Source organism: Panthera pardus, unplaced genomic scaffold (genome assembly GCF_024362965.1).
Source record: "Panthera pardus isolate Hobbes unplaced genomic scaffold, ASM2436296v1 HiC_scaffold_15, whole genome shotgun sequence".
Taxonomy (NCBI): domain Eukaryota; kingdom Metazoa; phylum Chordata; class Mammalia; order Carnivora; family Felidae; genus Panthera; species Panthera pardus.
The window spans coordinates 26,727,062-26,753,921 of NW_026526710.1; the positions used below are offsets into that span (position 1 = coordinate 26,727,062).

At 36.9% G+C, this 26,860-nt stretch overlaps 1 protein-coding gene across 4 annotated transcripts in view; it reads left to right on the forward strand.

The window, feature by feature from the left end:
• Positions 1-26,860, forward strand: part of PTPN2 (protein tyrosine phosphatase non-receptor type 2) — an 84,974-nt gene that overhangs the window by 28,733 nt on the left and 29,381 nt on the right. For 3 of the 4 annotated variants that reach the window (XM_019433879.2, XM_019433882.2, XM_019433880.2), the window contains exons 3-4: positions 17,653-17,753; positions 23,183-23,281. In XM_019433879.2, coding sequence (XP_019289424.1) covers positions 17,653-17,753; positions 23,183-23,281 — 200 coding nt within the window. Of the gene's footprint in view, positions 1-4,149; positions 4,257-17,652; positions 17,754-23,182; positions 23,282-26,860 lie in introns of those variants that run through there. The other variant, XM_019433881.2, reaches the window with a different exon arrangement.

Genomic DNA, 26,860 nt, shown 5'->3' on the forward strand with positions numbered 1-26,860 from the left:
GTACCCGTTGAACAACATCAATTTTCTCTCCCTTCAGCCCCTGGCAACCACCATTCTACTTTTTGTTTATAACAGTTTGATTACTTTAAATTCCTCATATAAATAGAATCATGTAATATTTGTCTTTTTGTGACCAGCTTATTTCACTTAGCATAATATCCTCAAGGTTCATCCATGTGAAACTGTCAGTTTTTAAAGGAAAGTAACACAAAGAGTTATGATTCTGATAGTGTGGCAGGTTAGATAGTCCATAGTCCCTTACTGCTACAAAACAAGAAGATTCTCAATAAATTTACTTTTTAAAAAGTTACTAGGTGGGGAGGAAGTAAGGAAAACTTGCAGAATTCCTGTGCCCCCCACCTCCAAAACAAAACAAAACAAAACAAAACAAAACAAAACAACTCACCAAATGGCATAGCTACTCTGAATGCAAATGCCAGTATTAGCTATGAGATTTGTATTCACTTAATAAAATAACCTCAAGATCGATTAAGCAAAAAAGAATAGAATTATAGGAAGAAACTGACAAGTCCATATTCATGGGCTTCTTAATAAGATGAAATATAAGTAAAGAAATAGAAGATTTAACCACGCAATTAAGCTTAATTTAATAAGAAAAATATGTAAAACCTTATGTCCATTTTCTTCTAGGACTTTGGAATATTTATAAAAAATGGACCATTGACTAGGCTGTAAAGTAAATCTTAACAATTTAAAAATTGCTGTCTTACAGGCCATGTTCTTTGACCAGAATGCAATTAAATTATAGATTATTAATAAAAGGATAAAAAATCATATAAATTTGGAGATTTAAAGATTTCCAAGTAATTCATGTGTCAAGGAGAAATCATAATGGAAACTTTAAAATGCTTAAAAGTGAATAATGTGTAAAATATGTAAATAAAAAGTGAACAATATATACAATGTTTATATAAAACTATATAAAATATAAAACTTTAATAAAGCAGCAAAATAGTAATACAAAGAAAATATGTTGTCTTAAATGTATTACAACAGAAGGATAAAAATTAATGTGCAAAGAATGTGCCCCAGTTCTTTCTGTGAGCTCATTATAGAACTTTGATATCCAAACCAGAAAAGTTAGTAAGAAGACTAAAAGTTACAGGCATATCTCCCTCATGAATATAGATGTAAAGATTAGCAAACTGAATACAGCAGAGTCTGTAAGTTTATTTTAGGAAGATACGGGTGGCTTAACATTAGAAAATCTTTAAAATGTTGGTTCACCACAGTAACTAGGTAAGGGAGAAAAAGTCATATGAACATTTCAGTAGGTGCAGAAAGATTTTTTAAAGTCAGTTCTTGCTCATGATTAAAAACAAAACACATAGCAAATTAGACCGGGAGGGAGAACTTCTGTAACTTAATATAACATAAGTCTAAATGATAACACGTTAGAAACATTTTTTAAAAAATGAAGAACAAGACAAGGATGCCCACTATTACCGCTTCTGCTTAACATTGTGCTTTAGTCCTAGTCACTACAGAAAGAAGAATAAGAAAGGAAAGGCATGCAGATTGGGGGAAAAAAAAAATTAAGACAGAAACAAAGCTGTCATTTTATCTGATGCCATAACAAACCACCCCAAAACAGTGGCTTAAAACAATAGCAATCAGTTATCATATATACAAATATATGGACTCAGGAGATTCTTGCTCAGGGTCTTTCATGCTGATGGTAGCTGGGGCTGGAGTCCCCTTGAGGCCTTCCTCGCTCAGTTGTGGGCTGTTAGCCGGCACACCTACAGGTGGCATGTCCATATGACCTGGACTTCCTCGCAAACAGTAGCCAGGTTTCAGGAGTGAGTGTTCAGAGGGAGCCAGCTAGAAACTGCATTGCCTTGTGCCACCTAGACTTAGAAGTCACTCCACTTCCATCACATTGTGTTCATTAGTGGCCATTCAGGTTCAAGGGGAGAGGACTGAAACTCCGCCATTTAGGTGGAAGAATTAACCAAAGAATTGTGGACATGTTTCAAAACCATCAAAATTATAGATGATACTGTTTTCTTGGTAATCCAGAAGCACAGATATATCAAAGAATTACAAGGAACCATTTTGATAGTCTCAGAATTATAAGACAGCAGATATTTGAGTTATTAAAATAGGTCTTTATATCTGACAGGGATATGCTTATCATCTTCCTTAGCAGATTTAAATAAAAACTGTTGTATAATAGTAATCAGAGCAAGTATAGATATACTTAAGTTTTATAGTAACTCTTATGTAAATATTTGTCAGTATTCTTCCTTATCCCATCTGAAGTTCAAAAATAAAGATGTAATGCACTTCGTGTTCTCAAAATCCATTCTGTTGTCAGCTTCTCTTCATTCTTTTCTCATTCTTTGTTAGGACTTTGGCCTTTGGTTCTGTCTTTAATTTTGTTCTGTTGTTGTTGTTGTTTTTAATCTTTGATCTTACGGCAAAATCAAAGCTATTTTGGACTTTTAATAATTTATTTCTACAGGTCACTGCACTGGAGGGGACCCAAGGTATAAGAATTAGAACTCTTGGTGAAGAAGCTAGAATTGATTAGGTGGGGAAAGAAAACTTTAATGAACAACATGATAGCTGACTTCAGATACTTGAACTTCAAATGACAAAAGGAATTCATTATCCTGTATTAAGCTCAAACAAGAGAACTGAGGTTCACAAGTGAATAGCACAGTTAGTGAATTTCAGGTCAGAATATGCAGGATCTTTCTTGCCCTGTAAAGCTACTATTTAAACATACAAACGAACCATATGAACTAGTGCACTCTCATTATTGTAGGTATTTATTCAGAGTGTGGACTTCTCATTAGAGACATTCTAAAGAGCATTTGTGAATAAATTGTAGAGGGTTGGTTAGATAATTTTGAAACATCTCTTGTATGCTTCACTTTTTGCCCCATTCCTCATCCCTTCCTCACTTTCTTCCCCCATTTGCCATTCTCTCCTCTTACACTGTTGATTCCTTAACAGGTGCAGCCTTTTTTTTTTTTTTTTTTTTTTTTAAATTGGACTACCTATCCCCCAGTAAAGTTTTGTTCAGTCTTCAAGACATAGGTATCACTCCTCTGAGAGGTACCTACTGAAAGTTACTAGTTTGCTTCTATAGCACTTTATTTCTGTATTCTGGCTCTAATCTTACTGCCTTATAATTTTATTTATTGCGTTTACTCTGTAGAGCAGTGACATTTAACAAGGATGCTTGCCATCTCCTAGGAGACATTATGGAAATTTGTGGGGGCTTTTTTCTTCTGGTGTATTTCTATTCAACTATCTACATATATTAACATATAAATTACTTTGCATTTATTTTTATTTCAATTAGGGCATTATTGATATTTAAAAAATTATAGTTTCTGTTATCTTTAATAGGGAAGATACAAAAGGTGTTAAAGACATCATTAAGCCTCCCCTCTCTCCTGTGAATAATTCAGTCTAAAAGCCCTTGGGGTCGGGGACCCACATGTGGAAGGCATGTAGGTAAGGGAGGGCATCTTGGGGGGGCATATTTGAAGAGTTGAGGGAAGGTGAAGTGAGCCCTATGATGTTAGATTAGAATTAGTGTTTCAGTGGTGTGGCTCAGTCAGTTAAGCTCCCGATTCTTGATGTTGGCTCAGGTCATGATCTCGTGGTTTGGGAGATCAAGCCTTGTGATGAGGCTGTGCTTTTGGCACAGAGCCGGCTTGGGATTCTCTCTCTCCCTCTCTTTCTGCCTCTCCCCCACTTATGCTCGTACACTCTCTTGTTCTCTCAAAATAAATAAATAAACATTAAAAAAAAAAGTAGCCTGGAATGTCTTATAGTCGCAGAAGGTTAAGTATGCTCAAGAAATGATGAGGCTGTGTCAAACGGATATTGAAGCCAGCTTGAAGCCCATGGGCCAAACTTGGGAGTGATTGGAGCATTGAAATAAATAATGATTATAACCTACTGAATAAAATAGGAATCCATGAGTTTGTACTTCTATCAGTAATATGAATAAATGGGGAGAAAGGAAAGATCTACCTTAGTGTAGGATGTCAAGTAATGTTGAAATAAATGCTAAACTTGGTGGGTAAAACTTTGATGAGGAACAAAATATTTACATAGTCTTAAAGTGCCCTTATACAAAATACTTATTAATACAGGAGGAGGATAGTAAGTGTGCGGTGGAGAAATCTGGCAGACACCAACCTTAAACAGGTGATCATGACCAATTATGGTACACATCACATTGAAATCCTGAACTTCCCCTATGGAATGCAGTGAGTACAGAACATCATTCTGTGCTGAACTTGCCAAATGTATATTATCTAAACTCATCCATGGGAAAATACCAGACTACTCCAATGGATTGACACTCTGTAGTCTTCAAAGGGTTATAAAATAAAACCCTTCCCAGGGAAGACTGAGGAATGGTTCCAGTTTAGAGACTAAAGAAATATGACATCTAAATGTAACATGTGATCATGTATTGGATCCTTTTGTTTAACAGGTATTATGGGAGAGTGGGAAACGGTGCCTGGGTGGCTCAGTCAGTTAAGTGTCCGACTCTTGATTTTGGCTTAGGTCATGATCTCAAGATTGTGGGATTGAGCCCTGCCTTGGGCTCTGTGCTGGGCGAAGAGCCTGCTTACGATTCTCGCCCCTCCCTACCCTTCAGCCCCTTCCCTGCTTGCATGTGTGCGTGCACGCACGTGCTCTCTCTCTCAAAAAAAAATGTATATTCCCTTAAGTACCACATGATTATTGAAAGATTCCAATAAAGAAGTTTAAAAAAAGAAAAGATATTAGGACATTTGGTGAAACTTGAATGGGGTCTGAGTTAGTAAAGTATCATTGTTAATTTTATGATTTTGATGGTTGTACTGTGGTTAAGTAGAATTGAGTCCTTTGCAGAAAATACACACAGAAATGTTCAGGGATAATCAGGTATCATGCTTGCACTTGCTGTCATGATTTAGGGAAAAAAATTCTTTGTATTTTTTTTGGCATTTTTCTGTAAGTTTTGAAATTATTTCAACTGAAAAATTTTTTAAAGATTATTTAAAGGGGAGGATACTGAATCCAAGTCAACACGTGAAGGCAAGAAAAGGAAATAAAAGGCATACACATTTGAAAGAAAGAAATAAAACTGCCTCTATTTGCAGATAGTCTAGACATGATAGTCTACATAGAAAATCCCAAGAACCTCCTAGAACTAATAAGTGAGTTAAACTAGGTTGCTATGTATAAGAGCAGCATATAAAAATTATCTTCCTGGGGCACCCGGGTGGCTCAGTCAGTTAAGCGTCTGACTCGCATGATCTCGTGTCATGATCTCGTGGTTGTGTTGTGTCCACACGACTCCTGAAACAGAATGCTACAGGCACCAGTGACAGTCACAGCAAAGTTTATTGCAACGAGAGGCAAGGCCGACCCATCGCACCGACACTCTTCATCAGAGTGCAGCCTCGAACAGCCGGGGTACAGAGTTTTTATAGCCGACCACTTTGTCTTATCATCACCTGGGAACAGAACAAAGAAATAGTTCCCAGATGGGGGTGGAAACAGTTCAGACCTTCTGCCGTTAAGCCACAACCAGTTGACATCCTTGACCCTGTCTCTGGCACCACTTTTTCAAAGTTCTCAACATGCCCTTGCCCCAATCCAATCAATCACCAATCCAGTTGATTTTCCTTGAACTTTTTTGTTCCCTTGATTGATAGGACAAGGCTGTTATCTCTTAACCTACAGTGTCAAAACAAAGCTGTTACTTCTCAAGGCTACAGGTTAGCCCTACACTAACCCTTACAGTTGGTGGGTTCGAGCCCTGCATTGGGCTCTGTGCTGACAGCTCAGAGCCTGGAGCCTGCTTCAGATTCTGTGTCTCCCTGTCTCTCTGCCCCTCCCCCACTTGTGCTCTGTCTCTCTCTAAAAAATAAGTAAACATTAAATTTTTTTAAAATTATCTTTCTACATACTAACAATGGACACAAGGAAAACAGGATTAAAAATATAAGGTCATTTGCATTTGCTCTTAAAAAATGAAATATTTTGGAATAAATCTAACAAAACATGTATAGGGCCTGTCTATTGAAAACAACAAAACATGATAAAAGAAATCAAAGATGATCTAAATAGAGAAACCTACCATGTTCACGGATTGGAACTCTCAATGTAGTAAAGATGTCAGTTGTCCCCAGATTTTTCTGTAGGTTTGACACAATTCCTATCAAAGTCTCAGAAAGATTTCTTGTAGATACAAACAAGCTTACTCTTAATGTATGTGAAAAGGCAAAGGAACTAAAATAACTAAAACAATTTCAGAAAGGGAGAAGAAGGTGAGGAAGAATCATTCTGCCTGATTTTAAGACTTACTGTATTAACTGTGGTATCAAGATGATGTAATATTGGCAGAGGAATAGAAACATAGACTGGAAAACAGAACAGGGAACCTAGAAATGGACTCGTGCAAGTATAGTGAATTGATTTTTGACAGAGGTGCAAAGAAATTTAATGGAAGAAGGATGATCTTTTCTACAGTCAGTACTAGAGCAATTGTGGACATCCACAGCAGCCCCCCGCCATCTCAACCTAATATTCCTTATACAAAAATTAAAGTGGATCATAGACTTCAATGTAAAGTATAAAACTTTTAGAAGAAACAGGAGAGAATTCAGGACCTAAGGCTAGAGGAAGAGTTCTTAATGTGACACCAAAAGCACTGTCCATGAAAGAAAAAAATCAGGAAATTGGACTAAACCAGAATTAAAAGCTTTTGCTCTGCTAAAGACCCTGTTAGGGAATTGAGGTTGAAAAGACAAGGACAGACTGGGAGAAAATACTTATAAGCCACAAAGAACTCAGACCTAGAAAATAAAAAGATCTCTCAAAATTCAACAGTAAAAGACTAACGAGTAAAACAAAAAAAGTCCAATTAGGAAATGGCCAAAAGATTATGAACACAGATGTCAGGTAAGCATATAAGCATATTAAAAACATCATTAACCATTACGGAAATGAAAATTAAACCAATGGTGGTGAGAGTGAGAGATCACTACACACCCACTGAACAGATAAAATAATGAAGCCACAATACTCTAAGAATGTAGAGAAACTGGATCTCATATAAAGCTAGTGAGAATGTAAAATGTGTAGCCACTTTGGAAAATAGCTTGGCAGTTTCTTAAACTAAACATACCTTATACAACCCAGCCATTGCACTCCTGGGCATTTATCCTAGAGAATTGCAACATTATGTCCATACAGAAATGTGTGTGTGAAGGTGCATAGCAATTTTATTTGTAATAGCTCCAAATTGGAAACAGCCAAAATGTCCTTCAACAGGTGAGTGGTTAACAAACTAGTATATTCATACCATGGCATACTACTCAGCAATAAAAAGAAATGACCTATTGATAACATGCAACAAGTTGGATAGATCTCAGAAGACTCATGCTGAGTCAAAAAATCCAATCTCAAAGGTTACATATTATATGATTCCATTTTTACAGCATTCTTGAAATGATAAAATTATAAAGAACAGACTAATGCGTTAGGGATGGGGTTGGTGGGGAGTTATGACTGTGAAGGGATTGCACAGAGGATCTTTGTGGTAATGGAACAGGACTGTCTGTATCTTGATTGTGGTAGTGGTTACACAGTCTTCACGTGTGATAAAATAGCATAGAACTGTACACACCACACAAATCTGTGCCCATAAAACGAGAAATTGGATTACAGTCTGGATTATACCAGCATCTTTCCAGGTTTCTGAATTTGATGGCTTCTTGATTTGGGTACTGGGTAAGGGTACTGTGCTAGGCAGTGGGAATACATAATGAACATAACAGGGTCTCAGGCTACACAGAGGTTAACCCTAACAGAAGGCCACAGATGGCTGGAGGTCTGGGCACTGCTGCTGCCCCAATTTCTGAGTGGATCAAAATCTTATCATAATGGTAGCCTTCTAGGAGAGAACCCCCACTGTAGTCATGGCTCATCACTTGGACAGTTCACCTATAGAGTACTTACACTGGGGACTGGAAGAAGGAGCAAAAATGTACAGGGAGGGAACTTAATGTCCTGGGGAAATGTGGCACATCTTCTAGGACCATCGGTTATACTTGGAACGTGGGAAGGGAAGGTGTGATTGCTTATATATTAAAATACAGATGCATAATGAAGTAGAAATTTTAAGTTCCTATAAGTTTTAAAAATAGGACTTTCCAAGGAGTTTTGTAATGGATACTTGGAATATATTAGGGTCAGTCGGTAAAAATAATCAAGAAGGATTTGTCTAGTCCAGCCATTTCATCTTACAAGAAAACTGAGACTAGTGATGTGGCTGTTATCACAGGGTGTAGTAACTAAGTTGGATGCTGATAATGTTTCTGAAGTAGCAGGTTATTCTTTTCACAACTGTGAAATCACAGCTGTGTCTGTGGTCATGTAGGTTGGTAGAGCCAGGACACACATCAGAATCTACATCTTTAGACCCCGTAGATGGTCTTTCATCTGCGCCACAGAGTTCCAGATGCCTATGCTGAAAAGTTCTGGAGGTGTCTGAGCTCTAACCTTTTTACTGAATTAGGTTACTCTCCAAGTCAATTAACATAACCTCATCTCCCGCATAGGTTTCACAATGGTTTAATAGTGATTTGTCATTCTAACAAAATTCTACCGTAGTTTAACAATTTAAATATGAAAATTTTCTGGAATTCAGTGTATAAACAATGCTTGAACACTTGCCAACCTAAATTGTTATGGCGCTGTACTGGGTAGACACTAAGAAGATGGAAGTAGAAACTTTTTCTCTGAGTTGAATTTAGGAGGTGTGACTAATAAATCAGTACAGATTTTCTTAACTTTCTGAACCTAACTTGCAGGCTGTTTCTCTACCCTTTGTTCATTGGGCTCAAGCTCCATTATTTGTGTCCCTCAGACATGTTGGGCACATACCCACCTTAAGGCATTAACTCTGCTCTGTGCTTGGAACACTCTTAACCAAAATATCCATATGATTGACCTCCTCCAAGTCTTTGCTAAAATGTCACTGTCTTAATGAGGCCAACCTTCCCCCCTATTTAGAATTGTAACCTATCCTGCTCCTACTCCCCAGCATGATGTTCCCCTTCACTTTGCATTTTCCCCCCATAGCATTTGTGCTGTATAACATATCATTTACTTAGTTGTTTTGGCTGTTATTTCCTTTTCTGAGAAGGTGAGCTCCACAAGAGTATGGATGGGTCCTGAGTGCCGAGAGCTGTGCCTGGAATGCGGAAGGATTTACTAAATATTTGGTCTGTATTGTTTCTGTGGTGTCCCATGGACTTTTGGATGTAAGGAAAGTACTTTCTGCCAACTCCCTCTACTCTCCATGCTCTCTCTCTTCTTGAAGAGGCAATTATGAGTTTCAAGGAGACGGTTGAGGTGTTGACTGATAATATTAAACTAAAGTTTCGTATGTCTTATTTTATACACACTATTAAAGAGGAAGGATATCTGTGTTCCAGAGTATATTAATGTATTGTACACATTTTTAAAGGATACTTCTCAGGCATTCTTTCCATTGCAGAGACGTTTAGGGGTAGATTAAAGACCTGTTTTTAGATTTGGAGATGTGTGGAAGTCAAATTTAATCAATGACCTTGCCCTAGCGAGCGTAGAAACTTGAAATCTTGATAGTTTGAATGAGTTGGAAGTCTCAGACAGTTACCCTATTGTTTCAAAAAGATGGGACCTACTGGAACAACATGTATTTATTTACTTGGTTGGCAAGTTGGTGGTGGTGTGCACTGGGATGTGTTTCATTGTAACTCTCTTTGCTCCTGCCGCTGTTTGGCTCTGTACTCATCGTCTCTTGATTAAATTGTTAGTGCGTCAGTGTGTTAACTTGTCTTCTTGTTCCAGTCTATCCTCTAGAGTGCTCGTCGTTATTTTCTTGAAATCAAATGTGCTTGTGTCAGTCCTTTAAAGAGCTTTATTAAGGTAACCTGTGCCTGGAGTGCAGCACACAAGACCCTTCAGAGTCTGGCCTTAACATGTTTTGGGATCTCTTTTGGCTACCCAGTTCTTCAGCCTTTTTGAATTTGCCAGTCCATGATACACCATACCTTTTTATTCCTTTTGTGTGTGTGTGCTCCTTCTTCCTCTATGTAGCAAAGCCTGCTCATCTCACTTGGCTTCCTTAGGCATCAGTTGGTCAGCTTTCTTCACACAACACAGTGCAATTAAGATAGTGGTAGGAATTACTACTTAATAGAATTTTTTTCTTTTAAAAAGCTTTAAACAAATTATTGTTATCTTTATGTCGCTGTTGCCTGGCTCCTAAAATATATTTGTTGAATGAAAATTGCATAAAAGTTGTTGAGGGTATTAAATGTGAAGAACAGAACTTCATGGTGAGGGTTCCCTTAAACGGGCTATTTAGAGAAGGTCATTCATAGGCTGGATCTTCATGGAAGTGAGATTTGTGTGACAGAGATGAGACAGAAATTGTACCTGATGTGAAGAACAGTGAAAGGCGATGGAGGAAGAACTTAGGGTGTGTGAAAAGGGTGGTAAAGGAGCCAACTTGGACGTTTCAGAGATAATGTAGTGTGGGAATTATGTAGTCCCTCAAGTTACAGACCTAGTTTGAATCTCCTCTTGTGCTCCTCTAGTGTGTGTAGTTATGACTTGACTCCCTGAGTGTCAGTAAAATGAGCATGATAATGTCAACTTCATAGGGTTGTGAGGACTGAGAGAAGTAATGCGGTAAGATGTGTCATACAATAACTGACACATATAGGCACTAAATCCTATATAGCGGTCCTAGTTGGTTATGTTGTCAGTAAAGGAACTATTCGTCAAATTGAGTTTTATTTTCAGAGGAAACAATTGAAATGTTAAACTCTTGTATGTGTTTCTTCATTAGCGCTTATGATGACTTGGATTTTAGTTCTAGCTTTTTTTTTGGCTCATTGCTTGATTCATGAGAGAAAATTATATTTTTGTCTCAGGTATTTAACTTATAGAGTCGAAGATGGTTGACGTGTCTATAAAATGTTTATTAATTTTTGAGAGAGAGAGAGAGAGAGAGAGTGCAAGCAGGGGAGGGACAGAGAGAGAGGGAGACAGAATCCAAAGAAGCTCAAGGCTCTGAACTGTCAGCACAGAGCCCAATTCAGCACTCGAACATACAGATGGCGAGATCATGACCTGAGCCAAAGTCAGACACTTAACGGCTCAGCCACCCAGGTGCCCTGAAGTGCTTTGCATTCTTGCAGGGAGGTAACATATGAATATAGACATCAGTATTTGAAAACTTAACAGTTTCCTCCTGGTTGAGAACAGGAGAATCAATGGGGAACATCTTTCAATGCTGTACTTACTAATGGAGACATGGTCTTCTTGCCCAGTTGATGATAGTGATTGCTTATCTCTACCTTGGTGTAACCTAGGGAGGATAGTTATGATGGATGTAAATCCATTTTCTTGTTTGACCTGGAAGACTTTCCAACTTTCCAACTTTCCAAAAGAAGATCTTTTTACAATTATGATAAAAGGTGAACCAGTGAAGCGGTGTTAAAAAAAAAAAAAAAAAAAGGCTTATTATGACATTAGTGAAAGAGGAAGCTAATCTGTATTGTCAGCTCAGGCCACAGCTAGAGCGTCATTTCTTGACAGATGAAACCATTTCTCGGAAAACATACTGTTTGAGGGTGGGAGGTGAAGGGAATCTTCATCAGATGTTTGCTTAATTTTTATCCAGTTTACAAGCTGCAATTCTATTGGATATTGCATTTCTTTATTCTCTTGGTGAGAAGAATTAAGAGCAGATGATGCCCCCATTAAAAAAAAAAAAAAAAAAGGATATGTTCTTGATAGTTCAGCTTTTGGTGTTATTAGATGTTGAGAAATAAGATTTCCTATGAAGCATGGTTTGATTGCTAGTTGGTATCTCTTGCAATGTACTTTGAACTGTCTTCATTTTTCTCCCTTTGCTGAATTTTTTAAAAAATAAGAAAGAGGGAGATAACCATATATTTACCTAGAATGATGATAATAATACTGTGGGCTTTAGGGCTTATTACTTAGAGCCCAGGTGTTAGAGGACTCCGTCTATTTGATAATCGCATTTCAGAGGTTTCTGGGCAGAATAAACTCTAGGAGAGGAGAAAGCACTTAACTTTCTGGTGTTTTTGTTTTTGCATTTTTGTACTAATTCAGAAGTCCGAAGTTTGGTTTGGAATGAACACTTGACAGATTTGGGGCTGACTGATAATAACAGGGCAGAGAAAGGGGACATTTGACTCCCAGGTTGTGAGGGGACCTGTGTCCACTCTCACAGATATTTTAAACCATACATGAAGTGATTCTGAGTTGGGGAAGAGGCATTGCCTGTTATAATTGTTACAGAAATCATAAAGTCACAATTTCTCATAAAAAGGCTGTGATAGTTTCACTTCCTGAAATGTTCTGTATAGTTACTATCTTTGTAGATAGTTTTAACATGATGTTTTATTTAACACTAGAAACTGTCTTGCTTTTGTTTCCTTTGAAATCAAAAAGTTAAATACACTTTAAAGTTTTATTAATCTTCTTAATAGAAAAGAAGAATTAAAATAAATTTCTATGGCACAAAAACAGACACATAGACCAATGGAATAGAATAGAAACCCCAGAACTAGACCCACAAACGTATGGCCAACTAACCTTTGACAAAGCAGGAAAGAACATCCAATGGAAAAAAGACAGTCTCTTTAACAAATGGTGCTGGGAGAACTGGACAGCAACATGCAGAAGATTGAAACTAGACCACTTTCTCACACCATTCACAAAAATAAACTCAAAATGGATAAAGGACCTGAATGTGAGACAGGAAACCATCAAAACCCTAGAGGAGAAAGCAGGAAAAGACCTCTCTGACCTCAGCCGTAGCAATCTCTTACTTGACACATCCCCAAAGGCAAGGGAAATTAAAAGCAAAAATGAACTACTGGGACCTTATGAAGATAAAAAGCTTCTGCACAGCAAAGAAAACAACCAACAAAACTAAAAGGCAACCAACGGAATGGGAAAAGATATTTGCAAATGACATATCGGACAAAGGGCTAGTATCCAAAATCTATAAAGAGCTCACCAAACTCCACACCCGAATAACAAATAATCCAGTGAAGAAATGGGCAGAAAACATGAATAGACACTTCTCTAAAGAAGACATCCGGATGGCCAACAGGCACATGAAAAGACGCTCAACGTTGCTCCTTATCAGGGAAATACAAATCAAAACCACACTCAGATATCACCTCACGCCAGTCAGAGTGGCCAAAATGAACAAATCAGGAGACTATAGATGCTGGAGAGGATGTGGAGAAACGGGAACCCTCTTGCACTGTTGGTGGGAATGCAAATTGGTGCATCCACTCTGGAAAACAGTGTGGAGGTTCCTCAAAAAATTAAAAATAGACCTACCCTATGACCCAGCAGTAGCACTGCTAGGAATTTACCCAAGGGATACAGGAGTACTGATGCATAGGGGCACTTGTACCCCAATGTTTATAGCAGCACTCTCAACAATGGCCAAATTATGGAAAGAGCCTAAATGTCCATCAACTGATGAATGGATAAAGAAATTGTGGTTTATATACACAATGGAGTACTACGTGGCAATGAGAAAGAATGAAATATGGCCCTTTGTAGCAACGTGGATGGAACTGGAGAGTGTGATGCTAAGTGAAATAAGCCATACAGAGAAAGACAGATACCATATGTGTTCACTCTTATGTGGATCCTGAGAAACTTAACAGAAACCCATGGGGGAGGGGAAGAAAAAAAAAAAAAAAAAAGAGGTTAGAGTGGAAGAGAGCCAAAGCATAAGAGACTCTTAAAAACTGAGAACAAACTGAGGGTTGATGGGGGTTGGGAGGGAGGGGAGGGTGAGTGATGGGTATTGAGGAGGGCACCTTTTGGGATGAGCACTGGGTGTTGTATGGAAACCAATTTGACAATAAACTTCATATACATAAATAAATAAGTAAGTAAATAAATAAATAAATTTCTAATAATGTAGGTGAATTTGAGAGTTTTGTTTGTAATTAGTCCTGAGGAGAAAATATAGGTTCAGGGAACATTTGTAGCCACTTCTAAATAGCTATAGAGTTTTCCTTAAGGATTACCTTTCTTTTTTAGTCTTAATCTAGAAAAATTAAAAACTTTTTTTCCTGAGAAAATTCAGTGTTCTTTTGCTTTTGTTGATTATATAAATAAATGTTAGAGGGAAGTAGGGCCACTGTTCGGGGCCAGATTGTGCAGGACACTGGGTGTCCTTCAGGTAACACCTATTGGTTAGACCCCAGGGCTCCAGGGAATGTATCTGTGCTTTTACCCTTGTGTGATTCAGTGTTTTCCATGTATTGGAATGACAGCTGGTATAGATTTTGAAGCTGAAGGGAAAATAACTGAATTCTAGTTCAAGGTTCTGAGGGGAGGATGGCAGAACTCTTAAAAACAATCTGCCAGAGGTCTTTCTCTGGGCTTATTTCCTCCATAACTGTGGAAGGGTCCCAGAAGGCAACCTGCAAGATAACTGAATTCCTGGAGGTTCCTGGGAAGGAATCTTCCCAGTTGTTATGGATTCTTGCTTCTGTTGGCCAAATTGCTTTTTTCACTTGTGCAATAGATATGATTAACCTTTAGGGTTTGTGTTTTCTGTGATTACAACATGAGGAAATACATTCCTTTGGTATTATATTTTAGTGGAATGTGAATTTTAGGGATTGTGTAGCATTCTAAAAGCATACATCTCCTGATACATGTTATACAGGAGATGTATGGTCTTTATTTTGCTAATTAGATAGCTGACCTTTTTACCATCTCACATAATTTAACAGTTAAAGGGTGATTAAGCTGTTAAAAAAAAGTGTTTTTTAAAAAAAAGTGCTTGCTGACATCATCTTTCCGAGAACACTAGTATAAGTGATTTACTATAACAAGATCTTAGTTTTTTTCCTGTTGGCAAATGACATGTAATATTTACAGAGGTCTTGGGTTCAGTCCAGGAGAAACAGTTCAGATAAATTGATGTGTGAAACTGTAGCTATTTAACATTTTCTTTCGTATGGAGATCATGTGAACAGTTTTTTTAGTTTAAAAGTGGGGAGAAAAAGGACATTTAGTATAGATTTCCTTCAGGGGAGCAGCTTAAATTGAATGTATTCTCCAGAGTTAAACATCAAACATCTGTTCAGTTTATAATTCAGTTATATTCTTCTAAGAGTTGTATGTTTAGGATACTAAGCCAGTGTTAATTCTGTTGTATGTACATGCCTTCTGTCCCTGAGAAACCTTCTCCGTTTCCATCAAAATGCTACAAGGTTGGGGTGCCTGGGTGGCTCTGTCCAAGAAGCGTCCAACGTTTAATGTTAAGCGTCCGACTTCATTGGCTCAGGTCATGATCTCACTGTTGGTGATTTCAAGCCCCGCTTTGGGCTCTCTGCTGTCAGTACAGAGCCTTCTTAGGATCTTTGTCTCCCTCTCTCTCTGCCCCATTCTGCCTCCTCTCAAAAATAAATAAACATTAAAGAAATGATACAAGGTAAAGTTTTGTAGTCCACATTTTTAAATCAGCATAATTTCTAAATCTGTGAGATTTTTACTCCCCCCCCACCAAAGCATGATTTTTAAGGGCTCCATTAAAGTAGTGCATCTTTCATATATACTGTAATTTACCTGTTATTAGGCATTTTGGAAATTTGTTATTTCCCCTTTTGTGTGTGTGTGTGTGTGTGTGTTACTGTTAGACTGTGCTTATCTCTGGGTATATCCATTGGTTTCATTCACAGAAACAGAAACCTTGGATTTGTAAGAGTTTATACCTATAAACCAGACATCTGAAAGTTCTTGTATAGTCTCATCTAGTGCTTACTAAGGGGCTAGCCATGGCCTGGACAGCACTTCAAAAAGGTTTTGGAAAAATAAACTTTACAAAAATTTTTAATTAAAAAAGAAATTATCTCTTCAATTTAATTTTTATATTTTGATTAATAGTGAGATTAATTTTTTTTTCATATTTATTAGTCTCTTGTGTATTGTCCTTGTTCATCTTTTAAAATGGGGTCTCTGTCATTTTCTTATTGATTTGTAAGTACTCTTCGTATCTTAATCCTTCTTTGGTTGTATATGTTGTAAATACATTTCCTTAATTTTGAGGCCTGCTTTTTCTTTTTTTAATTGAAGTATAGTGGACATACGATATTATACTAGCTTCAGGTGTACAATATAGTGATTCAGCATTTATATGTTTATATATAAATTTTATATGCATTATAAAATGCTCACCACAATCAGTGTAATTACCATTTGTCACCAGAGAAAGTTTTTACAATATTATTGGCTGTATTCCCTATGCTGTACCTTTCATCCCTGTGACTGACTTACTTTATAACTGGAAGTTTGTAACTCTTAATCCCCGTCATCTGTTTCACTCATCTTCCCACCCTCCTTTCTCTGACAACCACCAGTTTGTTCTCAGTATTTATTCATTTTATTTATTTTATTATTTTGAATTTTTGAATTTTGAATTTTTTTTTTTTTTTTTTAGAGAGGGAGGGAGAAAAGGGGGAGAGGGAAGGAGAAAATCTTAAGCAGGCTCCATACGCAGGGTGGAGCCCGACACAGGGCTTGATCCCATGACTTGAGCTGAAATCAAGAGTCAGATGATAAACCAACTGAGCCACCTGTGTGCCCCTGTTCTCTGTATTTATGAGTCTGTTTCTATTTTTTTTGATTTGTTAATTTTTTAGATTCCATGTATAAGTGATGTCATACAGTCTTCCTTTTTTTTTTTTTTTTTTTTTGCCTGACTTATTTCAATTAGTGTAATACCCTCTAGGTCGTCCATATTGTTGTAGATGGTGAAATTTTTACTTTTAAAAGCTAGAAATATGTCTAAACTAGATATGTTTATTGTGCTATAACACAGTCTAAGTAATGAGGCGTCTTTAGTTGTCTTGTAAAGAATTAGAATATTCTGGAGCGCCTGACTGGCTCAGTCAGTACAGCATGTGTCTCAATCTCAGGGTCATGAGTCTGAGCCCCATGTTGGGCATGGGGCCTACTGAAAAAAAATTAGAATATTCTCTCTGTATTTAAATATTTTTAGCACTTAATTTAAATATAGTTAAATACTAAAAATTATGTAAATATAGTTGAATGCAGATCTGTTGAGGAATGAAGCAAATGTAGTTACCATGGAAATCAAGTCTCCTCTATTTGAGGCCAGTTGCGGTTTTTTTGGCATTTTTGTTGTTTTTTGTTTGTTTGTTTGTTTGTTTTGTAGGTAGACCTATCAGTTCTTAGACCCCAAGACTCTAAATGATTCTTTTACTTTTGGGAAGGTAGGTGCTTTATTCCTTTCACCATATTTTACTCTTTGGTCAGTTTTTCTAGTTACAATAGCTAATCAAGTACAAACAAAAGCATTTCCAATACCACAGTAACAAACAAAAAGATTTCATTTTTATACTTCCTTCCAAAAAGAGGAATAATTTAGGACTTGATTCAACTCTTTTGTGGTGCTGTTATTTTTCTTTGCTTTGTTTCTTCTATCATTTTATTAATAATACCTAGAACATTAATATCAATAAAAATGAGAAGTTTGAAATGACAATTATGGTTTGTCATTCTCTATTTCAGATGATCACAGTCGTGTTAAACTGCAAAATGCTGAAAATGATTATATTAATGCCAGTTTAGTTGACATAGAAGAGGCGAAAAGGAGTTACATCTTAACACAGGCAAGTGATGTGGTGTTGAGCAGATGCCTGGCAATGCAGTTATTGTGGTTGGTATGCTTTGAAACATAGCTAAAAGTATGTCTTTACTTCTTTTGGAAATGAGATGCTGTTTGTTTTTTCTGTTGTTACATAGTAGAGTGTAGACATTTTAATGTTTTGCAGGTTTGTATGTGAACATGAAAGTAATTTTTAATGTTGCACATTCCAAGAAGGAAAATGTTTTAATGAAATGATTTAGGCCAATTCTTTTCAGGCAAATTATCTTCCTTGCTTTATATTGATACAAAGCGTTTGTTAATGCTTTGTTAAGTTCTCTTCACATAACTTGTATCATAACCAGAGGCCCTTTGAAAGCCCTTCTTGACCCACTTCTCTGACATACAGTTTCAGAGAGTTTGAACATGCCTTTGATGGGTATCTGCCCTTTGTTTGGAGTGAGGGTGGTAAGACCAGGTGCCCAGAATACTGGCTTGGAAGCCAGAGAACGTAACGGTTCCCTTTGGCATTCTGCCTGATTGCTTCTTGGCACATTGGCCACACCCATATTCTAGCACTACTACTCTTCCATTCTTAGATAATAAAAATTATTTTGGTTTATCTACACCAGCTTCCCTTTATCAAAGGACAGAGACTTAATGAACAATACTGCTATATCCCCCAGTTACTGATTTTTAAATTTTAAGTATAAGCTGTATGTTCATAATATTTGAGGTTTTTAAAAATGTAGATCAGAATAACCTATTATTGAAAGAGAAAATGGGTGGCTTGGTGGCTCATTCAGTTAAGTGTCTGACTCTTGATTTCGGCTCAGGTCATGATCTCATGGTTTATGAGAGCAAGCCCTGCATTGGGCTCTGTCCTGACAGTGCAGAGCCTGCTTGGGATTCTCTCGTCTTTTCTCTCTGTCACTCCTCTGATTACCCCTCCTAAAAGTAAATAAACATTAAAAACAAAACAGAGAAAACAGTTTCATATAGTAAAAAGATTAGACTATTTCTAGTTGGCAGGAAATGAAAATAATTTTACTTAAAGTAAAATGCTCCTGTATGTCAAAAAAGAGAAAGAGAAACAATCTAAGTTAAAAAAAAAAAAAAAAAAAACTGGCAAAGAACATAAATTCATAGTTCAAAGAAAAATATAAAGGTAGACAATATACATATGAAAAGATACTCAATTTTTCTAGTCATGAGGGAATATACATTTAATAACCACTTTTCACCAGTCAGAACAGCAGAGATTTAAAAGTTTATAATACTCAGTGGTTACATATGTATAGACATAAAGATACATGTGAGGGTGTTTATTGAAACTTAATTTTAATAGTACCGGACCAGAAAGAATAGGACAGAAATAATTTGTGAGGGACTGGCTAAATAAATTATACATATACCATTAATATTGGTTATTTCTAAGAATTAGGAATACATAGAGTTTAATTTGTCATTTCCTGCCTTTTTGTAATATTTGGCATTTTTTATGAGCATTCGTGACATTTTTAATTAATTTTTTTTAACATTTATTATTGACAGACAGAGAGACACAGAGCGTGAGCAGGGGAGGGGCAGAAAGAGGGGGAGACACAGAATCTGAAGCAGGCTCCAGGCTCTGAGCTGTCAGCACAGAACCTGAAATGGGGCTTGAACTCACAAACCACAAGATCATGACCGGAGCCGAAGTTGGATGCCCAACCGACTGAGCCACCCAGGCACACCCCGCATTCATGACATTTTTGATAAACTCATTTTTAGAATTTGTTTATTTTCTATTTGAAAAAGCTATAATGTTCAGAAATAGAAAAGAATAATTACTCTAGATCCCTTATCACAACCCTCTCTTTCTCTTTCTCCCTTTCTCCCTTTCTCCCTTTCTCCCATTTTCCCAGTCTCATTTATTGGTTCTTCTTATTGTAGTCCAAATTCTGTAGGTGTTTCTCAGGATTCTGATTTAGGAGTTTTTTCCCCTTTTCAGTTTACACTCAAGGCTTCAGACTCTCTGGAACCATATGTTCAACCTTCGTATCTTAAGAGAATGTAGACTCTGGATTCATAGTATCTATGCCCAAATCCTGGTCCCACTGCTTCACTGGGTATTCATCCATCTAACAAAGATTTATTGAGTACCTACTGTGTGGTAGGCATTAAATAAAATAGACTTAAGTAAAAATGCCATTATGAACTTTACATTGTAGTGGGAGATAAGATTAATAAGAGCTAGGAATTTTGTAACATTGTTCTGTACTTTATGTTTTGTATGATTTAAGGCTCAGGCTAACTGTCTCTGGTAAATACTGTCATCACCCTGATTTTATGCATGAGGAATCATCTAAAGAGACCAGGAACATTAAACAACTTTACCAAGGTCATACGGGAAGTGAGCTGAAGCCAGAATTTGAAGCCCCATTGACACTATGGGTCATGCTCTTAATCATTCAGCTCTACTAGCATAATAAAATTGCTGTGTGACCTTGGACAAGCTACCTAACTCTCCAAGCTTGTATATGTATCTATATTATTGATATATAAATATATCTATATTATCTATGGAACGATGTTGAGCAAAATTCTTATAGTGCCTGGTACTATGGTAAGCCCTCCAGTGATTATTTGTTGTGGCATTTCTTATTACTTTTTTATTTGTAGCAGTAATAATGATAATAATTATAAAATATTAGATTATAAGTATATTTATTAAAATATTAGAATATAAACATTTATATAAATATAAAATATTATAAAGTCCATAACAATAAAGAAAATACCTGATTGTGTTTAAGCATCCTGTCCTGTTGGACTGCTCTGCATGTCCTGACAGAGTCAGAAGGCTGTTTTCAGTTTTTTATTCTTTTCTGAATTTCCACCCTATATTTTCTAGGTCTTTACTGGATATTTTTTTAAGTTTATTTATTTTTGAGAGAGAGAGAGACAGAGCATGAGTTGGGGAGGGGCAGAGAGAGAGGAAGACATAGAATCTGAAGCAGACTCCAGGCTCTGAGCTGTCAGCACAGAGCCTGATGTGGGGCTCAAACTCAAAGACAGCAAGATCATGATCTGAGTCGAAGTCGGATGCTCACCTGACTGAGCCACCCAGGTGCCCCTCTCTTTTTTAATCAAGCCATCTCTCTTCCTGTTTTTCTCACCTGGGCTAAAGCTGTCCTCATCATGTACTGAATCCTAATGCAATAGCTTTTTAACTTGTTTCCTTGCCACCAGTCCCTCCCATCCTAATCCATCTTTAACAATGCCACCAGAATTACTTTTGTAACATACAAATCTGATCATACCACTTCTTAAAAACTTTGGTGACTGTTTCCTGTATTCACTCTGGTTTCGTACACACTTCCATACTTCCACTTCATCCTCATTGATTGCTTTGTCTGTCCCACATTTGCCCTGAACTTGCATGTGCCTTGCCTTCTGCTTGGAATGCACCCTTACTCCCCATCCTTCCATGATGCCTCCCTGTATCAGTGCCCTCGTCATTTTTAAGGCCCTGCTGTAGCATCCTTCCTACTCCTGAAGATCTGATGGTTTACCCCTTACTCTTATGGCACTTGATATTTTTCAGTTAGTAGGACAAGGACTTCTTGCCTTTTTACTTAGTAAGCTCTTTGAAGGCTGGGAATATTTTAAAGGACAGAGAAAACTAGAGATGCTATATGTTTAATAAAACCTCAGCTGTTCTGATTGTCCTTTGTAGCTTATTATTTTTATCATCTTTTTCCTCTGAAAAAGGATTTATTTTGCAATTAAAATATATATATATATATATATATATATATATATATATATATATATACACACACACACACACACACATACACATACATACCAGTCCTTGGTTTAAATCTCCATTTTGCAGGAAAAAATTGATAGTATTGGGGCACCTGGGTGGCTCAGTTTCTTAAGTGTCTGACTCTTGGTTTTGGCTCAGGTCATGATCTCATGGTTTTGTGAGTTCAGGCCCTGCAGACGCTGTCTCTGTCTCTCAAATAAATAAACTTTAAAAAAAAAAAAAGACTTTAAAAAAATTGATAGTATTGCTTGTAGGTGGGAAAACTGAGCGATAAACCCACCCCCCTCCCTTTTGAGCCACCAGTGGAGTGTGTTTTGTTTTTTTGTGTGTGTATACACTAAGGAGTGACTTCTCTGGTGAATTGATAGATCCATTTCTTTAGATGAAAGAAAGGGCATTAATTTTAGTGGGGATTTTCTCATTGCTCTTTTTTATTTTTACACTTTGTTTTAGAAGTAGATCAAGTAATAGATAATGTACATTGAGGACAACAGTATCTTCGAACATTTGGTTGCAGTTTCTCAGTATTCTGAGATTTCCAACCTTTTTATAATTTAGAAGCTTAGAGTTTATTAATTCAAATAATATTTCAGAGCATCTGCTATATACTAGGGAATACAACTGCCTAAAAGATGCTTTCAGCCTTGAACCACTTGAATCGTCTTGTTTGACATGGGAAGCTGATGTTCCAGAACACCTGGCCTCCAGCCCCTGATGCTGCCTGTCACTCTGCCCTGTGAAAGGGACGCATGCTGACTTATTAGCTGCAGTAGAACCTCATTCATTTTCACCTTTAAAATTAGTTCCAATTTGGCCATGGCCTTTTCATCTCTTATTTGCCCTTTCTTCTGCCCTATGCTACCATTAAGCAAAATGTGAAGATAATTGGAAGTGATTTGATTTTTTTCCCCCATGACAATATTGTAATATGAACCATTGCCCCTTTTAAGTCTGCTATTGAGGTTGTACATGCTGTGGTTTTTGTAGATTAGCAGCTTTGTAGTGGTTCAGGTACTTTGAGATTTCTGCTTTTTCTGGAAATCTTTTGCCAGTTAACTTGGGGTGGTTGGTTGGCTAGTGATGGCACAGATTTCTTCTTTTGTAAGACTGCCATGATCCATGACAGTCAGGGCCTCTTTTCCTAATATGAAAGCTGAAGGGGACAGAAATTTCCTTTGCAGCTAGACTGAACTAGTCAGATACTCCTGCCTGTGATTTTAACTTTGGTTTATTTATAGGTTATGCGTAAATGCTACAGCCACCTTAGTATGGCGATGCCAGCAAAGCAAGGTGATAAGGAGTGCCAGTGTCAGGAGCACTGTACCAAGCTGACTGCTTTGAGCAGAATCTTGCCTGGACGTTGGTTCCCACCAAAGCCTGGCTCTCCAGCCCTCAACACCAAAAGTCATCTGATAGCCTAAAAAATTCCTTTTCTGCCTAAGTAAATAAAAGTCCGTTTTGATCACTTACAAACAACTAGTACAGACCTGTTTTTTAAATCAAGTGGATTTAAAGTTATGATTTACTTATTATGATCCAATAAACTGTTTCAAACCAGAAACATACTTGAAGGAATTTTCTTTGAGCCTTGTTCCATCTCCTTTCTCTTACCTACTTTTTCTTGCCTGTTCTTACAGGGTCCACTTCCTAATACAGGTTGCCATTTCTGGCTCATGGTTTGGCAGCAAAAGACCAAGGCAGTTGTCATGCTAAACCGAGTTGTGGAGAAGGAATCGGTAAGTAATACTTAATATTTACAACTTGGCTTACTCCCTGTATCATTAGCTTATAAATGTTTTCATATTTGTTTTGGGATATTGATTCATTCATTAGTTTGGCTTTGAATTGCTGAAGCCTAGAGGTCAGTCTGTTTCTGACCAGAAGAACTCTAGTATAACCTTTTCCTTTCTTGCTGTAAGCATTTAGGTAGCAATTGCACACCACTACCCTCCAAGATGTAAATGTCATGAAACAAATATTGACCAGTAGTGATACATAGATCTTTGGAATCCCTAGGCTTTATTAGAATTTTTATAATTTATTGGGGCTCCTGGGTAGCTCATTCAGTTAAGTGTCTGACTCTTAATTTCAGCTCAGGTCATGATCTTACAGTTTGTGGGTTCAGGCTCCACAGCCTGCTTGGAATATTCTCTCTCTCTCTCTCTGTTTCTCTCTCTCTCTCTCTCCCTCCTTCTCTCTCTGCCCCTCACTCCCCTGCTCACACACTTTCTCAAAATAAATAAATTTTTAAAAGTTTATAATTTAGTATTATCAAAATCGTGAAAATTTTATTAAAGATTAAAGTCACAGGGTTGGTTTTTTTTTAATCTTGATAAATTTTAATTGGCTCTTAGGCCACGAGACATGTAAATTTACATGTATCAGTATGGAAGTGTATAAATTTATTAAAACTTTAGGTGCAGTCTAAACAAGTATTAATAATTAGTTAAGTCTTTAACTTTTGTAGCTTTAGGTTCCTTTTCTGTCAAAGAAGCAAATTGGAAAGTATTGTCTATAAGATCTCTTCCAGCCTTAAGATCTTGGACTGTTCTACTTCTTCAGATGCCTGATTCTTACTTTTCTTCTAAATTCATAGTTGGTGGCTTTTAATGGTGATACAAATTATTCTACTCTCTTTCTAATCTGAAATGGCACTGACATACCAGAATGTCCAGCAATGTCAGCATAGTTTTTTATGGTGGCTTTTTCATGGTTTTCAGTGTGACTTAAAAATTAAGTGATGATGACATTGTTTGAACAGTTTGAGCAGCATTGCAAACTAGATGATTTATAAGTCTCATCTCTCTTTTTGGAGTATAATTACTAAATAATAAAAGAAAAATGCCCATGGAAATTAGAAATCGTATCTATAGTGCTTGGATCTAGATAATAAGATTCAGATTTAATTATTTTGGGGAAGATTATTTCATGGGTGGTATTACTTTGTGAAGAGTCCCATAATGTCTTTTTATGGTGTTAGCGGTCATTGCTGGTCAGGGCTTACTTAGTTCCTTAATTAATTAGGGGTTATGAAATAGTGGTATTTCAATTTTATCATTCCTTCTTGAATTTTTGTTGGAATACTTCTATAAAGAGAAACTTCCATTCTTGTTAGTTGACCACTCTTATATAGGAAAAGCAGTTTTCAAAATAGAGTTCATTTCCTAGTGTCCTCAACAGGTAACCAGGTAGGTTTTTTTTGGTGTGGGGCAGGCACTGGAGGGGATCAATTATTATGAACTCGTAGATTCACACATACTTGATTCATTTCACTCCATTGCAGTTATTATCCTTATTAGTATTCTAATTATCCCTCCACTGATTGGCAGAAATCTCTTCAAGTTGGGCTCTGAGGCAGAAACCTAAGAGTCAAAACCAAAGAATCTTTAATAATTTTCTTAATATCTGGAATGACTACTTGTTGAAGCTTATGTTAACCTCTTCTTCATAGAGTCAACCATGTCTCTAAGGAGCCTTGGTTTCCTTTTAATGGGCAATGGTATTTCAAGGTGGCAGTAAAAATAGGGATGTTTGATGTTGGACTGGTCATTGTTTTTAGAGCTTTTCAGTGAAGAGAGCTAGAAAAAAATATGTTTGTGTGTTAGATAACATACTTCAAGGGTTCATACTGATACTTCTGATTCAAATTTAGAACTGTAGGGGTTGGCTTAACCCTTTCTACCTCGTATCTGTTATCTCCTTTTTCCATACTATGAACCCTCTTCCTCAAAGACACTACGGATAAAGAATATCTTATAATGACTCTTTACCTTTGTTCCATATTACACACCAAAAATACTCATAATTAGGGTATCAACTCCAATACCAAAGTAATTACTAAAAAAGTTTAAAATTTTTTCCATCTTCTTCTATTTTTAAGTTGTATTTTACCTACGTTTTCAGAGTATATAACATACTATAGTCTCTTTCATATCCCTTTTAAGCTCTTAGTTCTACGTGTAAATATATATTTGATATTCATTGCCAGTGTTGTTGATGTCTCTCCAGTTGTCCTGTCGATAGCTCATTCTCTAGTGGATCCTAAGGAAGGACTCATGGGCATTAGAGTTCCTGATTTCTTACCTGTCAATGACAGTTTATCTGCTGTCTCAAGCTTAAAAGTCACTTTGGCAGGATATAAAATCTTGGCTCACATTTGCTTTTCTTTGAGCAACTTAAATACATTATTACTCCATTTCCTCCTGGCATAGCAAATTACTGCCAAAGTAAATTGAACATCGTATTTTATTTCCTTTATAAGTCACATGGTTTTTTTTGTTTTTGTTTTTTTTATCTAGGTTACTCAAAGTAATTTTTTTTCTTCAAACTCCATTAATTTTACCAAAATATGTCTTTGTGTTGGTCATTCTGGTTCAGATTTTTCCAAGTGTGTAGTGTGGTCTTTCAGTATATGATTTTTAAAGAAAAATGTATTGATTATACCTGTAAGTATTTTCTGTTTGCTTGCTTTGATGTTCTTCTTTGGGTCCTCCAATTACGCATGTTAGGTTTTCTTTGCTTATCTTCATATTTGTCACTTTCTCTCAAATCCTATGTCTCTTTCTTCATTTCTTTTTTATTTCAGAAATGTCCTCCTTTCCTCATCTTTTTTTTTTTTTTTTTTTTTTTTAACATTTATTTATTTTTGAGACAGAGAGAGACAGAGCATGAACGGGGGAGGGCAGAGAGAGAGGGAGACACAGAATCGGAGGCAGGCTCCAGGCTCTGAGCCATCAGCCCAGAGCCCGACGCGGGGCTCGAACTCACGGACTCATGGACCGCGAGATCTTGACCTGAGCTGAAGTCGGACGCTTAACCGACTGAGCCACCCAGGTGCCCCCTTTCCTCATCTTTTTCTCCAAAGACAGTATCTGCAGCATTTATTCACACCTCTTTGCCTTTCAATTTAGTCTTCATTTCAGAATTGATATGTTCTTTGATTCCTAATTTTTTTTTTATGTCTCCTGTCACATCATTTCTGAGTTGTTCTCATTCTCATTTACTCTCTTTTCACTTCTTGTATCATATTTAAAATGTCTTTTAGCACCTTTGGAAGTACCAGCTCATAGTATTCATTTGTTTGGAGGTATTGTTACTGTTTGTGATTTGTAGTCGTTTGTGATCTGGACAGGGAGAAGTGGCCCTATTTTATAAGGTTGTTTTTCTGGTGCATTCTTCCTAATGAAGTGGCTCTTTATCTCACCTTGCCTCAGTCTGGTGCCCTCAAAATTTGGCTTTGGGGGAGATGCTTTTATTGTCACAAATAGGAATTCCATATCAGTAGTTCTGCCACAATGTAACAACTCTAGGTAGAG